The sequence below is a fragment of the Zonotrichia leucophrys genome, unplaced genomic scaffold (assembly GCF_028769735.1).
Source record: "Zonotrichia leucophrys gambelii isolate GWCS_2022_RI unplaced genomic scaffold, RI_Zleu_2.0 Scaffold_261_71848, whole genome shotgun sequence".
NCBI classification, from domain to species: domain Eukaryota; kingdom Metazoa; phylum Chordata; class Aves; order Passeriformes; family Passerellidae; genus Zonotrichia; species Zonotrichia leucophrys.
The window spans coordinates 2,501-18,816 of NW_026992466.1; the positions used below are offsets into that span (position 1 = coordinate 2,501).

General features: G+C 49.9%; 1 protein-coding gene across 1 annotated transcript in view; it reads left to right on the top strand.

Moving 5' to 3' along the window:
• The first annotated feature begins 705 nt into the window (after positions 1-705).
• Positions 706-16,316, top strand: part of SYMPK (symplekin scaffold protein) — a 38,270-nt gene continuing 22,659 nt past the window's right edge. Inside the window, exons 1-6 of the mRNA XM_064700921.1 lie at positions 706-830; positions 4,751-5,000; positions 7,233-7,403; positions 8,923-9,162; positions 12,274-12,428; positions 16,046-16,196. Coding sequence (XP_064556991.1) covers positions 750-830; positions 4,751-5,000; positions 7,233-7,403; positions 8,923-9,162; positions 12,274-12,428; positions 16,046-16,196 — 1,048 coding nt within the window. The 5' untranslated portion in view covers positions 706-749. The remainder of the gene's footprint in view (positions 831-4,750; positions 5,001-7,232; positions 7,404-8,922; positions 9,163-12,273; positions 12,429-16,045; positions 16,197-16,316) is intronic.

A 16,316-nucleotide genomic window follows, 5' to 3' on the forward strand; every position in this document is an offset into this window, starting at 1 on the left:
TGGGAATTTTTGGGCCATTTTGGTGGGAATTTTTTGGCTGTTTTGATTGGAATTTTTTGGCTGTTTCGGTGGGATTTTTTTTTGCCATTTTGTTGGCAATTTTGGGCCATTTTGGTGGGAATTTTTTGGCTGTTTCGGTGGGATTTTTTTTGCCATTTTGTTGGCAATTTTGGGCCATTTTGGTGGGAATTTTTGGGCCATTTTGGTGGGAATTTTGGACCATTTTGCTGGGAATTTTTTGGCTGTTTTGACGGGAATTTTTTGGTTGGGCCATTTTGGTGGGAATTTTTTGGCTGTTTTGATGGGAATTTTTTTGCCATTTTGTTGGCAATTTTGGGCCATTTTGGTGGGAATTTTTTGGCTGTTTCGGTGGGATTTTTTTTGCCATTTTGTTGGCAATTTTGGGCTGTTTTGGTGGGAATTTTTGGGCTATTTTGAGGTCATTTTTAGCAGTTTCTGTGGGAATTTTTGGGCCATTTTGGTGGGAATTTTTGGGCCATTTTGTTGGCAATTTTGGACCATTTTGGTGGGAAATTTTGGACCATTTTGGTGGATTTTTTTTGCCATTTTGGTTGGAATTTTTGACCCATTCCCATGGGAATTTTTCTTGGCCCTTTCCGTGGCTTTGGGGGTGACCCAGATATAAAAACAACCAAAATTTTTTTTATTTTATCTTTAACAATTTTCTCTTTTTCGCGCCCAGCAAGAGGGACATCGAGCTGCTGCTGAAGCTCGTGGCCAACCTGAACATGCTGCTCAAGGACGAGAACGTCAACGTGGTCAAGAAAGCCATCCTGACCATGACCCAGCTCTACAAGGTGGCCCTGCAGGTGAGGCCACCTGGGGGGGACACCTGGGGACACCTGGGGACACCACGACGCAAAAAACCGCGAGTTTCTACTCAAAACCAGAGCGAAAATTCGGATTTTTTTGTTAATTTGGGTGGCTCTGCAAAGGCAGATGCCAGGCAAATTAATGTTAATTAACTGCTTATTAATAGTATTGATGTTAAATATTAATATTTCATTCCATTTAGTTAGCATTAAATTATTTATTTGTGTATTATTACTTGGTTATGTGGAATTATGGTTTTATGTTACAAATCAAAAGTAATTATTTAGTAGACTGTGATTTTGAGTATATTACAAATCAAAAGTAATTATTTAGTAGACTATGATTTTGAGTGTATTAAATTTTTTCATATATTAAAAATTGGGTATTAAGTATTAGTGCCATAATTGCAGAGTTTCTACTCAAAACCGGAGCGAAAATTCGGATTTTTTTGTTCAATTGGGTGGCTCTGCAAAGGCAGATGCCAAGCAGATTAATGTTAATTAACTGCTTATTAATAGTATTGATGTTAAATATTAATATTTCATTACATTTTGTTAGTATTAAATTGAATAATTTATTTGTGTATTATTACTTAATTATGGTTTTATATTACAAATCGAAAGTAATTATTTAGTAGACTATGGTTTTGAGTGTATTACAAATCAAAAGTAATTATTTAGTAGACTATGATTTTGAGTGTATTAAATTTTTTTGTATATAAAAAATTGGGTATCAAGTATTAGTGCCATAATTGCACCAAAAATGCTGTAATATTTGATAAAAATTATCATAATTATACATAAAATTTGCGTTAATATTCAATACTAATTAACGTAATTACAAGTAAGAATGGCCTTAATATTCAATATGATTTTGAGTGTATTAAATTTTTTTATATATGGAAAATTGGGTATTAAGTATTACTGCCATAATTGCACCAAAAATGCTGTAATGTTTGATGAAAATTATCATAATTATACATAAAATTTGCCTTAATATTCAATACTAATTAACGTAATTACAAGTAAAAATGGCCTTAATATTCAATTACCATAATTGCATGTAAAAATGGGCTTAATATTTGATACCAATTATCATAATTAAACATTAAAAAGTCTTTAATATCCAGTACAATTACCGTAATTACCTGTGAGAATCTCCTTACAATTTCCATTACAATAGTTGGTACTAATTATTGTAATTACAGATAAAAATTGCTTTAATATTTGATACCGATTACCATAATTACACATAAAACTGGTCTTAATATTTGATCACTTGTAATTAAAATTGATTTAATTACAGATAAAAAAGTCTTTAATACCTAATACGATTACTGTAATTACCTATAAAAATTACCTTGCAATTTCCATTACAATAGTTGATACGTTATTGTAATTATAGATAAAAATAGGCTTAATATTTGATCCCAATTACCATAATTGCACATAAAAAATAGCCTTAATATTCAATACCAATTACTGTAATTGCACATTAAAGTGGCCTTAATACTTGGTGCTAATTACCGTAATTACACATAAAACTGGCTTTAATATTTGGTGCCAATTACCGTAATGACACATAAAAAAGTCTTTAATATCCAATATAATTACTGTAATTGCACATAAAACCGGCCTTAATATTTCATACCAATTACCATAGTTACGCATAAAAAAAGTCTTTAATAGCTAACAAAATTACCATAATTACCCGTAAAAAATCCCCTTACAATTTCAATTACGGTAGTTAACAACAATTATTGTAATTACAAATAAAAATTGGTTAAATATTTGATACTAATCACCATTTAAAGAATCTTTAATATACAATAAAATTACCGTAATTACCCACAGAAACCCCCTTACAATTTCCACGGACGCGATTACCGTAATTACCCATAAAAATTGGTAATTTTTTTTTTTTTTCAAATTTTTCCCCAAATTTCTGGGTTTCCTTGGAAAATCCCCTTACAATTTCCATTACAGTAGTTAATAACAATTATTGTGATTACAGATAAAAGTCGCTTTAATATTTGATACTAATCACCATTTAAAGAATCTTTAATATACACTAAAATTACCATAATTACCCATAAAACCCCCTTAAAATTTCCATGATGCCCAACGCCATTACCGTAATTACCCATAAAAATGGGTAATTTTTTTTTTTTTTTAATAATTTTTTCCCCAAATTTCTGGGTTTCCTTGGAAAATCCCCTTACAATTTCCATTACAGTAGTTGATAACAATTATTGTAATTACAGATAAAAGTTGCTATAATATTTGGTACTAAGCACCATTTAAAGAACCTTTAATACCCAATGCAATTACCATAATTACCCATAAAACCCCCTTAAAATTTCCATGACGCCCAACGCCGTTACCGTAATTACCCATAAAAATGGGTAAAAATTTTTTTCTTTTTTTTTTAAAATAATTTTTCCCCAAATTTCTGGGTTTCCTTGGAAAATCCCCTTACAATTTCCATTACAGTAGTTGATAACAATTATTGTAATTACAGATAAAAGTTGTTTTAATATTTGATACTGAGCACCATTTAAAGAATCTTTAATATACAATAAAATTACTGTAATTGCCCATAGAAACCCCGTTACAATTTACAGGGCGCTCAACGCGATTACCGTAATTACCCATAAAAATTGGTAATTTTTTTTTTTTTTTCAAATTTTTCCCCAAATTTCTGGGTTTCCTTGGAAAATCCCCTTACAATTTCCATTACAGTAGTTGATAACAATTATTGTAATTACAGGTAAAAGTTGCTTTAATATTTGATACTAATCACCATTTTAAAAATCTTTAATATACAGTAAAATTACCGTAATTACCCAATACAATTACCCTAATTGCACATAAAACTGGTCTTAATATTCAGTACCAATTACCATAGTTACGCATAAAAAAAGTCTTTAATACCTTACAAAGTTACCGTAATTACCCGTAAAAAATCCCCTTACAATTTCAATTACGGTAGTTAACAACAATTATTGTAATTACAGATAAAAGTTGCTATAATATTTGATACTAATCACCATTTAAAAAATCTTTAATATGCAGTAAAATTACTGTAATTACCCAATACAATTACCCTAATTGCACATAATACTGGTCTTAATATTCAGTACCAATTACCATAATTACACATAAAAAAAGTCTTTCATACCTAACAAAATTACTGTAATTACCCGTAAAAAATCCCCTCGCAATTTCCATTACAATAGTTGATAACAATTATTGTAATTACAGATAAAAGTCGCTTTAATATTTGATACTAATCACCATTTAAAGAATCTTTAATATACAATAAAATTACCGTAATTACCCATAAAAAATTGGTAATTTTTTTTTTTCAAATTTTTCCCCAAATTTCTGGGTTTCCTTGGAAAATCCCCTTGCAATTTCCATTACAGTAGTTGATAACAATTATTGTGATTACAGATAAAAGTCGCTTTAATATTTGATACTAATCGCCATTTAAAGAATCTTTAATATACAATAAAATTAAAGTAATTGCCCATAGAAACCCCCTTACAATTTCCACAGCGCTCAACGCGATTACCGTAATTACCCATAAAATTGGTAATTTTTTTTTTTTTTTTTAAATAATTTTTCCCCAAATTTCTGGGTTTCCTTGGAAAATCCCCTTGCAATTTCCATTACAGTAGTTGATGACAATTATTGTAATTACAGATAAAAGTTGCTTGAATGTTTGATACTAATCACCATTTAAAGAATCTTTAATATACAATAAAATTACCGTAATTACCCATAGAAACCCCCTTACAATTTCCACGGCGCTCAACGCGATTACCGTAATTACCCACAAAAATCGGTAAAAAATTTTTTTTTTTTAATAATTTTTCCCCAAATTTCTGGGTTTCCTTGGGATCCCCCCCCAGTGGATGGTGAAGTCGAAGGTGATCAGCGAGCTGCAGGAGGCCTGCTGGGAGATGATGTCCTCCATGGCCAGCGACATCATCCTGCTGCTGGACTCGGACAACGACGGCGTCCGCACGCACGCCATCAAGTTCGTGGAGGGGCTGATCGTGACGCTGTCGCCGCGCACGGCCGACTCGGACGTGCCCAAGCGGCACGAGAACGACGTCAGCCTGGAGCGCATCCCGCGCGACCACCCCGTCATCAAGTACAGTGAGTGACATTTGGGGATTGGGGTTGGAATTTGGGGTATAGGATTGGGACCACCCCGTCATCAGGTACAGTGAGTGAGGGGGTTTGGGGTTTGGGGTTTGGGGTTTGGGATTGGGATCACCCCGTCATCAAGTACAGTGAGTGACGGGGGTTTGGGGATTGGGGATTGGGGATTGGGGTTTGGGGATTGGGGTTTGGGGTCAGGAATGGGATTGGGATCACCCCGTCATCAAGTACAGTGAGTGACGTTTGGGGTTTGGGGTTGGGGTTTGGGACCACCCCGTCATCAAGTACAGTGAGTTGGGTTTGGGGTTTGGGGTATAGGATTGGGGTTTGGGGTTTGGGGTTTGGGGTTTGGGATTGGGATCACTCCGTTATCAAGTACAGTGAGTGGGGTTTGGGGTTTGGGGTTTGGGATCACCCCGTCATCAAGTACAGTGAGTGACGGGGGTTTGGGGTTTGGGGTTGGGGTTTGGGGTTTGGGGTTTGGGATTGGGGTCACCCCGTCATCAAGTACAGTGAGTGAGGGGGGTTTGGGGTTTGGGGTTTTGGGATTGGGGTTTGGGGTTGGGGATTGGGATTGGGATCACCCCGTCATCAAGTACAGTGAGTGGGGTTTGGGGTTTGGGGATTGGGGTCAGGAATGGGATTGGGACCACCCCGTCATCAAGTACAGTGAGTGAGGGGGCTTGGGGATTGGGGTTTGGGATCACCCTGTCATCAAGTACAGTGAGTGGAGTTTGGGGTTTGGGGATTGGGTTTGGGATTGGGATCACTCCGTTATCAAGTACAGTGAGTGGGGTTTGGGGTTGGAATTTGGGGTTTGGGGTCAGGAATGGGATTGGGGTTTGGGGTTTGGGGTTTGGGATTGGGGTTTGGGATTAGGATCACCCCGTCATCAAGTACAGTGAGTGGAGTTTGGGGGTTGGGGTTTGGGGTTTGGGGTCAGGAATGGGATTGGGATCACCCCGTCATCAAGTACAGTGAGTGACGGGGGTTTGGGGGTTGGGATTGGGATCACCCCGTCATCAAGTACAGTGAGTGACGTTTGGGGTTTGGGGTTTGGGGTATAGGATTGGGACCACCCCGTCATCAAGTACAATAAGTGACGTTTGGGGATTGGGGATTGGGGTTTGGGGTTTGGGGTTTGGGGTTTGGGGTTTAGGATTGAGATCACCCCGTCATCAAGTACAGTGAATGAGGGGGCTTGGGTATTGGGGTTGGGGTTTGGAGCTTGGGGATTGGGGTCAGGAATGGGATTGGAACCACCCCGTCATCAGGTACAGTGAGTGACAGGGGTTTGGGGTATAGGATTGGGGTTTGGGATCAGGAATGGGATTGGGACCACCCCCTCATCAAGTACAGTGAGTGACGGGGGTTTGGGGTTTGGGGTTTGGGGTCAGGAATGGGATTGGGACCACCCCGTCATCAAGTACAGTGAGTGAGGGGTTTTGGGGTTTGGGGTTTGCGGTTTGGGATTGGGATCACCCCATCGTCAAGTACAGTGAGTGGGGGGGGGTGTTTGGGTTTGGGGTTTGGGGTTTGGGGTTTGGGGTTGGAGTTTGGGGATTGGGGTTTGGGGTCAGGAATGGGACCACCTCGTTACCAAGTACAGTGAGTGGAATTTGGGGTTTGAGGTTTGGGATTGGGGTCACCCCGTCATCAAGTACAGTGAGTGAGGGGGGGTTTGGGGTTTGGGGTATGGGGATTGCAACCACCCCGTCATCAAGTACATGAGTGGAGTTTGGGGTTGGAATTTGGGATTTTGGATTGGGATCACCTCATCATCAAGTACAGTGAGTGGGGTTTGGGCATTGGGGTTTGGGATTGGGATTTGGGACCACCCTGTCATCAAGTACAGTGAGTGACAGGGGATTGGAATTTGGAGTTTGGGGATTTGAGATTGGGGATGTGGGGTTTGGGATTTGGGATGTGGGATTGACGTCACCCCCTCATCAAGCACAGTGAGTGACGGGATTTGGAGTCAGGACTGGGGGCTTGGTGACCCCCATGGCTTGGTGACCCCACTGACCCTTGACATGTGGCGGACCTTGGTGACCTCCCCATGGCTTGGTGGCCCTGGTGCCATCCCCATGGGCCGGTGACCCCCGACATGTGGGTGACCCCTGACGTGTGGGTGACCCCTGACATGTGGGTGACCCCCGACGTGTGGGTGACCCCTGACGTGTGGGTGACCCCTGACGTGTGGGTGACCCCCACCGGTGTCCCCAGACACTCTGTGGGAGGAGGGCAAGGCGGCGCTGGAGCAGCTGCTCAAGTTCATGGTGCACCCGGCCATCTCCAGCATCAACCTGACGGCGGCGCTGGGCTCGCTGGCCACCATCGCCCGCCAGCGGCCCATGTTCATGGCCGAGGTCATCCAGGCCTACGAGACCCTCCATGGTAACGTCCCCAGTGTCCCCAAGGTGTCCCCTGTGTCCCCTTGGTGTCCCTTGGTGTCCTTGGTGTCCTCTGGTGTCCCTTGGTGTCCCCATGTTCATGGCCGAGGTCATCCAGGCCTACGAGACCCTCCATGGTAACGTCCCTAGTGCCCCCAAGTGTCCTTTGGTGTCCCCTGGTGTCCCTTGGTGTCCTTGGTGTCCCCAAGGTGTCCCATGTCAGCCCATGTTCATGCCGAGGTCATCCAGGCCTACGAGACCCTCCATGGTAACGTCCCAGTGTCCCCAAGGTGTCCTTTTGGTGTCCCCTTGGTGTCCTGTGGTGTCCCCTTGGTGTCCTGTGGTGTCCCCAAGTGTCCCCATGTCACCCATGTTCATGGCCGAGGTCATCCAGGCCTACGAGACCCTCCATGGTAACGTCCCCAGTGTCCCCTGGTGTCCCTTGGTGTCCCTTGGTGTCCCCTGGTGTCACCCCATGTTCATGGCCGAGGTCATCCAGGCCTATGAGACCCTCCATGGTAATGTCCCCAGTGTCCCCTGGTGTCCCCTTGGTGTCCCTTGGTGTCCCCTTGGTGTCCCCTGGTGTCCTTTGGTGTCCCTGGTGTCCTTGTGTCCTTTGGTGTCCTTTGGTGTCCCTGGTGTCCCTTGGTGTCCCCTTGGTGTCCCCATGTTCATGGCCGAGGTCATCCAGGCCTACGAGACCCTCCATGGTAATGCCATCTGCTGTCCCCTTGGTGTCCCTTGGTGTCCCTTGGTGTCCCCTGGTGTCCCTTGGTGTCCCCATTTCATGGCCCAGGTCATCCAGGCCTACGAGACCCTCCATGGTAACGTCCCCAGTGTCCCCTGGTGTCTCTTGGTGTCCTTGTTGTCCCTTGGTGTCCCCTGGTGTCCTTTGGTGTCCCCTGGTGTCCTTGGTGTCCTTTGTGTCCCCTTGTGTCCCCTGGTGTCCCTTGGTGTCCTTGGTGTCCCCATGTTCATGGCCGAGGTCATCCAGGCCTACGAGACCCTCCATGGTAATGTCCCCAGTTTCCCCAAGGTGTCCTTTGGTGTCCCCTTGGTGTCCCCTTGGTGTCCCTTGGTGTCCCTTGGTGTCCCTTGGTGTCCCTTGGTGTCCCCTTGGTGTCCCCTGGTGTCCCCTGGTGTCCCTTGGTGTCCCCATGTTCATGGCCGAGGTCATCCAGGCCTACGAGACCCTCCATGGTAATGTCCCCAGTGTCCCCTGGTGTCCCCTGGTGTCCCCTTGGTGTCCCCTGTCACCCCATGTTCATGGACAAGGTTATCCAAGCCTCATGTAATGTCCCCAGGTGTCCCAGGTGTCCCCAGGTGTCCCTAACCCCATCCCTGTCCCTCTCCCTGTAGCCAACCTGCCTTTGACATTGGCCATGTCCCACGCTGTCCCCTGGTGTCCCCAAATGTCCCCAACCTGTCCCTGTCCCCACAGCCAACCTGCCGCCCACGCTGGCCAAGTCCCAGGTGTCCCCAAATGTCCCCAACCTGTCCCCAACCTGTCCCTGTCCCCACAGCCAACCTGCCGCCCACGCTGGCCAAGTCGCAGGTGAGCAGCGTGCGCAAGAACCTGAAGCTGCACCTGCTCAGCGTCCTGCGCCACCCGTCCTCGGGCGACTTCCAGCCGCAGATCACCACGCTGCTGGTGGACCTGGGCACGCCGCAGGCCGAGATCGCCCGCAGCATGCCCAGCCCGCGCGAGGCGCGCAAGCGGCCCCGCGACGAGCCCGACGCCGCCCTCAAGAAGATGAAGATCGGTGAGCCTGGGACATGGTGTCACCTCCTTGTCTGTGGTGGTGGGTACAGGGTGGGTGGTGGTGGCCCATCGAGAGTGGTCAGTCACATGGCACCTCATGGGGATTCACCCCCGGGTGGGTGGTGGTGGCCATCAGAGAGTTCTGGAATAGCCCAGCTGACCCTCAAGAAGATAAAGATCGGTGAGTGGGACATTGGTGTCACCTCCCCATGGTGGTGGCATGGTGCCATCAGGGTTCAGAGGGTATCGGGGGTTCAGTGTTGGGTGGGCCATGGGACGAGCCCAACGCCGCCTCAAGAAGATGAAGATCGGTGAGAACCCCTGGTGGCATCAGTGTCACCTTCTCTGTGGTGGTGGTTATCATGGGATGGGTGGTGGTGGCCATGGTGGTTCAGGGTTGTGGGATGGCCATGGGAGGAGCCCGACGCCGCCCTCAAGAAGATGAAGATCGGTGAGTACACCCTCCTGGTGGTGCCATCAGGGTTCAGGTTCTGGTGGTGGCTGGGGACAAGGTGGATGAGATGGTGGTGGCCATCAGGGTATTCCCGTGGGTTTGGGTGGTGGCCAATATGGGTAGGAGCCCGATGTCGCCTCAAGAAGATGAAGATCGTGAGTGGGACATTGGTGTCACCTCCTATGGTGGTGGTTGTGCCATGGTTGGCCATCAGGGTTCAGGGTGGGTGGTGGTGGCCATCAGAAATGACCCAGGATGAGAGCCCTCAAGAAGATGAAGATGGTGAGTGGGCCCCACTTGTCACCTCCCCATGGTGGTGGCCGTGGTGGCCATCAGGGTTCAGCCATGGCCATCAGGGTTCAAGGTGCCATGGTGGCCATCAGGGTTCAGGGTTGGTGGTGGCCATGGGAGGAGCCCGACGCCGCCCTCAGAAGATGAAGATCGGTGAGTGGACATTGGTGTCACCTCCCCATGGTGGTGGTCATGGTGGCCATCAGGGTTCAGGGATAGGGTGGTGGTGGTGGGCACAGAAATGGCCCCAGATGAGCCCGATGCCGCCCTCAAGAAGATGAAGATCGGTGAGAACCCTGGTGGCATCAGTGTCACCTCTCGTGTGGTGGTGGTGACAGGGTCAGGATGGATGGTGGCCATCAGGGTTCAGGGTGGGTGGTGGCCATCAGAAGTGGCCCCAGGAGGAGCCCAATGCTGCCCTCAAGAAGATGAAGATCGGTGAGTGGGACATTGGTGTCACCTCCCCATGGTGGTGGCCATGGTGGCCATCAGGGTTCAGGGTTGGGTGGTGGCCATGGGAGAGCCCAAGCCGCCTCAAGAAGATGAAGATCGGTGGGGAACCTGTCACGGTGTGGGCATCAGAGGTCACCTCATGGCACGTGGTGAGGTGGTATCATTGTCACCTCCCTGTGGTGGTGGTTTTCCATGAGGGATGGGTGGTGGTGGCCATGGTGGCCATCAGGGTTCAGTGTTGGGTGGTGGCCATGGGACGAGCCCAATGCCGTCCTCAAGAAGGTGAAGATCGGTGAGTGACACCACTGTCACCTCCCCATGGTGGTGCTGGCCATCAGAAGGTCCCAGTGGCCTCATGGGGACACTGGGGACAGGTGGTGGCATTAAACCTCCACAATGTCCTCCCAGTGTCATCCCAGTCCCTTCTGGGGACACTTGGTGACATTAAACCCCCCCAGGTCCCCTGAGTCCCACCTGGTGACACCTGAGGGGAGGTGACATTAAATGTCCCTCATGTCCTCCAGGAGCCACCACCAGTGCACACCTGTGGTTGGCACTCAACCCCATGCTGGTGGCCCTTGGGGACACTCAGGGACCTTCCATGTCCCCAACACTGCTGGTGGCCCTTGGGGACACTCAGGGACCTTCCTGTCCCAACACTGCTGGTGGCCCTTGGGGACACTCAGGACCCTGTGGTGTCCCCACCCTGCTGGTGGCCCTTGGGGACACTCAGTGACCCTTGGTGTCCCCAACACTGCTGGTGGCCCTTGGGGACACTCAGGGACCCTCTGGTGTCCCCAACACTGCTGGTGGCCCTTGGGGACACTCAGTGGCCCTGTGGTGTCCCCAACACTGCTGGTGGCCCTTGGGGACACTCAGTGGCCCTGTGGTGTCCCCAACACTGCTGGTGGCCCTTGGGGACACTCAGGGACCCTGTGGTGTCCCCAACACTGCTGGTGGCCCTTGGGGACACTCAGTGACCCTGTGGTGTCCCCAACCTGCTGGTGGCCCTTGGGGACACTCAGGGACTTTTGGTGTCCCCAACCCTGCTGGTGGCCCTTGGGGACACTCAGGGACCTTCCTGTCCTCAACACTGTGGTGGCCCTTGGGGACACTCAGGGACTTTCTGGTGTCCCCAACACTGCTGGTGGCCCTTGGGGACACTCAGTGACCCTGTGGTGTCCCCAACACTGCTGGTGGCCCTTGGGGACACTCAGTGACCTGCGGTGTCCCCAACACTGCTGGTGGCCCTTGGGGACACTCAGGGACCCTTTGGTGTCCCCAACACTTCTGGTGGCCCTTGGGGACACTCAGGGACCCTGTGGTGTCCCCAACCCTGCTGGTGGCCCTTGGGGACACTCAGGGACCTTGGTGTCCCCAACACTTCTGGTGGCCCTTGGGGACACTCAGGGACCTTGTGGTGTCCCCAACACTGCTGGTGGCCCTTGGGGACACTCAGGGACCTTCCCGTGTCCCCAACACTGCTGGTGGCCCTTGGGGACACTCAGGGACCCTGTGGTGTCCCCACCTGCTGGTGGCCCTTGGAGACACTCAGTGACCCTTGGTGTCCCCAAACCCTGCTGGTGGCCCTTGGGGACACTCAGGGACCCTGTGGTGTCCCCAACCCTGCTGGTGGCCCTTGGGGACACTCAGGGACCCTGTCGGTGTCCCAACACTGCTGGTGGCCCTTGGGGACATCAGTGACCTTGGTGTCCCCACACACTGCTGGTGGCCCTTGGGGACACTCAGTGGCCCTTGGTGTCCCCAACCCTTGTGGTGGCCCTTGGGGACACTCAGGGACCCTGTGGTGTCCCCAACCTTGTGGTGCCCTTGGGGACACTCAGGGACCCTTTGGTGTCCCCAACACTGCTGTGGCCCTTGGGGACACTCAGGGACCCTGTGGTGTCCCCTCAGAGCCACCCCTGGGCGAGGACGACGAGGACAAGGACCTGGAGGCGCCGGCGGTGGCCGTGGCCAAAGTGGCCGGAGCGGTCACTGTCCCCTCGGACACCGACATCACGGCCGAGTTCCTGCAGCCGCTGCTGACGCCCGAGAACGTGGCCAACCTGGTCAGGAGGGGACAGTGGCCTTGGGGACATCTTGGGGGGGGGTGTCACCTGTGTCACCTGTCCTGCTGACCCTCGGGAATGTCCCCAACCTGGTCAGGAGGGGACAATGGCCTTGGGGACACTTTGGGGACATCTGGGGGAGGGTGTCACCTGTGTCACCTGTCCTGCTGACCCCTGGGAATGTCCCCAACCTGGTCAGGAGGGGACAATGGCCTTGGGGACATCTTGGAGGCGGGGGGGGTGTCACCTGTGTCACCTGTCCTGCTGACCCTCGGGAGTGTCCCCAGCCTGGTCAGGAGGGGACAGTGGCCTTGGGGACATCTGAGGAGGGTGTCACCTGTGTCACCTGTCCTGCTGACCCCCGGGAATGTCCCCAGCCTGGTCAGGAGGGGACAGTGGCCTTGGGGACACTTTGGGGACATCTGGGGGGGGGTGTCACCTGTGTCACCTGTCCTGCTGACCCCCGGGAATGTCCCCAACCTGGTCAGGAGGGGACAATGGCCTTGGGGACACTTTTAGGAGGAGCTTTATGGGGTATTGGGGACATTCTGGGACACCTGAGGTGGTTTTGGGTTCCCTCAGGTGATTTTGGGTTCCCCAAGGTGATTTCAGGGTCCCTGAGGTGATTTTGGGGTTCTCCAAGGCAGTTTTGGGTTCTCCAAGGTAGTTTTGGGTTCCCTGAGCTGATTTCAGTTTCCCTGAAGTGATTTTGGGTTCCCTGAGCTGATTTCAGTGTCCCTGAGGTGTTTTTGGGCTCTCTGAGCTGATTTCAGGGTCTCAGAGGTGATTTTGGGGTTCTCCAAGGCAGTTTTGGGTTCTCCAAGGTAGTTTTGGGGTCCTTGAGGTGATTTCAGGGTTCCTGAGCTGATTTCAGTTTCCCTGAGCTGTTTTTAGGTTCCCTGAGGTGATTTTGGGTTCCCCGAGGTGATTTTGGGTTCCATGAGGTGATTTTGGGGTTCCCCGAGGTGATTTTGGGTTCCCTGAGCTGATTTCAGTTTCCCTGAGCTGTTTTTAGGTTCCCTGAGGTGATTTTGGGTTCCCCGAGGTGATTTTGGGTTCCATGAGGTGTTTTTGGGTTCCCTGAGGTGATTTTGGGGTTCCCCAAGGTAGTTTTGGGGTCCCTGAGCTGATTTCAGTTTCCCTGAGCTGTTTTTGGGGTCTCCAAAGGCAGTTTTGAGTTCTCTGAGCTGTTTTTAGGTTCCTCAAGGTGATTTTGGGTTCCCTGAGGTGATTTCAGGCTCCCTGAGGTGGTTTTGGGTTCCCCAAGGTAGTTTTGGGTTCCCCAAGGTGATTTCACGGTCCCTGAGGTGATTTTGGGGTTCTCCAAGGCAGTTTTGGGTTCTCCAAGGTAGTTTTGGGGTCCTTGAGGTGATTTCAGGGTTCCTGAGCTGATTTCAGTTTCCCTGAGCTGTTTTCAGGTTCCCTGAGGTGATTTTGGGTTCCCCGAGGTGATTTTGGGTTCCCTGAGGTGTTTTTGGGTTCCCCAAGGTGGTTTTGGGTTCCCCAAGGTGATTTCAGGGTCCCTGAGATGATTTTGGGTTCCCTGAGGTGTTTTTGGGTTCCCCAAGGTGGTTTTGGGTTCCCTGAGATGATTTCAGGGTTCCTGAGCTGTTTTTAGGTTCCCTGAGGTGGTTTTGGGGTTCTCCAAGGCAGTTTTAGGTTCCCCAAGGTAGTTTTGGGTTCCCCGAGGTGATTTCAGGCTCCCTGAGGTGTTTTTGGGTTCCCCAAGGTGGTTTTGGGTTCCCCGAGGAGATTTCAGGCTCCCTGAGCTGTTTTTAGGTTCCCTGAGGTGATTTTGGTGTTCTCCAAGGCAGTTTGGGGTTCCCTGAGGCGATTTTGGGTTCCCCGAGGTGATTTCAGTGTCCCTGAGCTGGTTTTGGGGTCCTCCAAGGCAGTTTTGGGTTCCCCAAGGCAGTTTTGGGTTCCCCGAGCTGATTTCAGGGTCCCTGAGGTGATTTTGGGGTTCTCCAAGGCAGTTTTGGGTTCCCCAAGGTAGTTTTGGGTTCCCCGAGGTGATTTCAGGCTCCCTGAGGTGATTTTGGGGTCTCCAAAGGCAGTTTTGAGTTCCCTGAGCTGTTTTTAAGTTCCTCGAGGCGATTTTGGGTTCCCCGAGCTGATTTTGGATTCCCTGAGGTGTTTTTGGGTTCCCCAAGGTGGTTTTGGGTTCCATGAGCTGATTTCAGGGTTCCTGAGCTGTTTTTAGGTTCCCTGAGGTGATTTTGGGGTTCTCCAAGGCAGTTTTGGGTTCTCCAAGGTAGTTTTGGGTTCCCCGAGGTGATTTCAGTGTCCCTGAGGTGATTTTGGGGTTCCCCGAGGTGATTTTGGGTTCCCTGAGCTGATTTCAGGGTTCCTGAGCTGTTTTTAGGTTCCCTGAGGTGATTTTGGGGTACTCCAAGGCAGTTTTGGATTCCCTGAGCTGTTTTTGGGGTCTCCAAAGGCAGTTTTGGGTTCCCCGAGCTGATTTTGGGTTCCCCGAGCTGATTTTGGGTTCCATGCGGTGTTTTTGGGTTCCCTCAGGTGATTTTGGGGTTCTCCAAGGTAGTTTTGGGTTCCCCGAGCTGATTTCAGGTTCCCTGAGGTGATTTTGGGGTTCTCCAAGGCAGTTTTGGGTTCCCCAAGGTAGTTTTGGGTTCCCCGAGGTGATTTCAGGGTCCCTGAGGTGGTTTTGGGGTTCCCCAAGGCAGTTTTGGGTTCCCCAAGGTGATTTCAGGGTCCCTGAGGTGATTTTGGGTTCCCCAAGGCAGTTTTGGGTTCCCCGAGGAGATTTCAGGGTCCCTGAGGTGATTTTGGGGTTCCCCAAGGCAGTTTTGGGTTCCCCAAGGAGATTTCAGGGTCCCTGAGCTGTTTTCAGGTTCCCCGAGCTGTTTTTGGGGTCTCCAAAGGCAGTTTTGGGTTCCCTGAGCTGATTTTGGGTTCCATGTGGTGTTTTTCGGTTCCCTCAGGTGATTTTTGGGTTCCCCAAGGTAGTTTTGGGTTCCCCGAGGTGATTTCAGGCTCCCTGAGGTGGTTTCGGGGTCTCCAAAGGCAGTTTTGAGTTCCCTGATCTGATTTCAGGCTCCCTGAGGTGATTTTGGGTTCCCCGAGCTGATTTCAGGGTCCCTGAGGTGTTTTTGGGTTCCCCAAGGTGGGTTTGGGTTCCCTGAGCTGATTTCAGTTTCCCTGAGCTGTTTTCAGGTTCCCCGAGGTGATTTTGGGTTCCATGCGGTGTTTTTGGGTTCCCTCAGGTGATTTTGGGGTTCTCCAAGGTAGTTTTGGGTTCCCCGAGCTGATTTCAGGCTCCCTGAGGTGGTTTTGGGGTTCTCCAAGGCAGTTTTGGGTTCCCCAAGGTAGTTTTGGGTTCCCCGAGCTGATTTCAGGGTCCCTGAGGTGAATTTGGGGTTCTCCAAGGCAGTTTTGGGTTCCCCAAGGCAGTTTTGGGTTCCCCGAGCTGATTTCAGGGTCCCTGAGGTGATTTTGGGGTTCTCCAAGGCAGTTTTGGGTTCCCCAAGGTAGTTTTGGGTTCCCCGAGGAGATTTCAGGGTCCCTGAGGTGATTTTGGGGTTCCCTGAGGTGATTTTGGGTTCCCCGAGCTGGTTTCAGGCTCCCTGAGGCGGTTTCGGGGTCCCGTCTCCCCGCAGGTGCTGATCAGCATGGTGTACCTGCCCGAGGCCATGCCCGCCTCCTTCCAGGCCACCTACACGCCCGTGGAGTCGGCGGGCACCGAGGCGCAGATCAAGCACCTGGCGCGGCTCATGGCCACGCAGATGACGGCGGCCGGCCTGGGGCCAGGTCAGGGGGCGCCAGGAATTGGGGTGGATTTGGGGGGAATTGGGATCGGGGTGGGATTCACGGAGGTTGGGTGTATTTTAAGGGCTCTGATGGGGAGAATTTGGGGTTTTGATGGTTCTC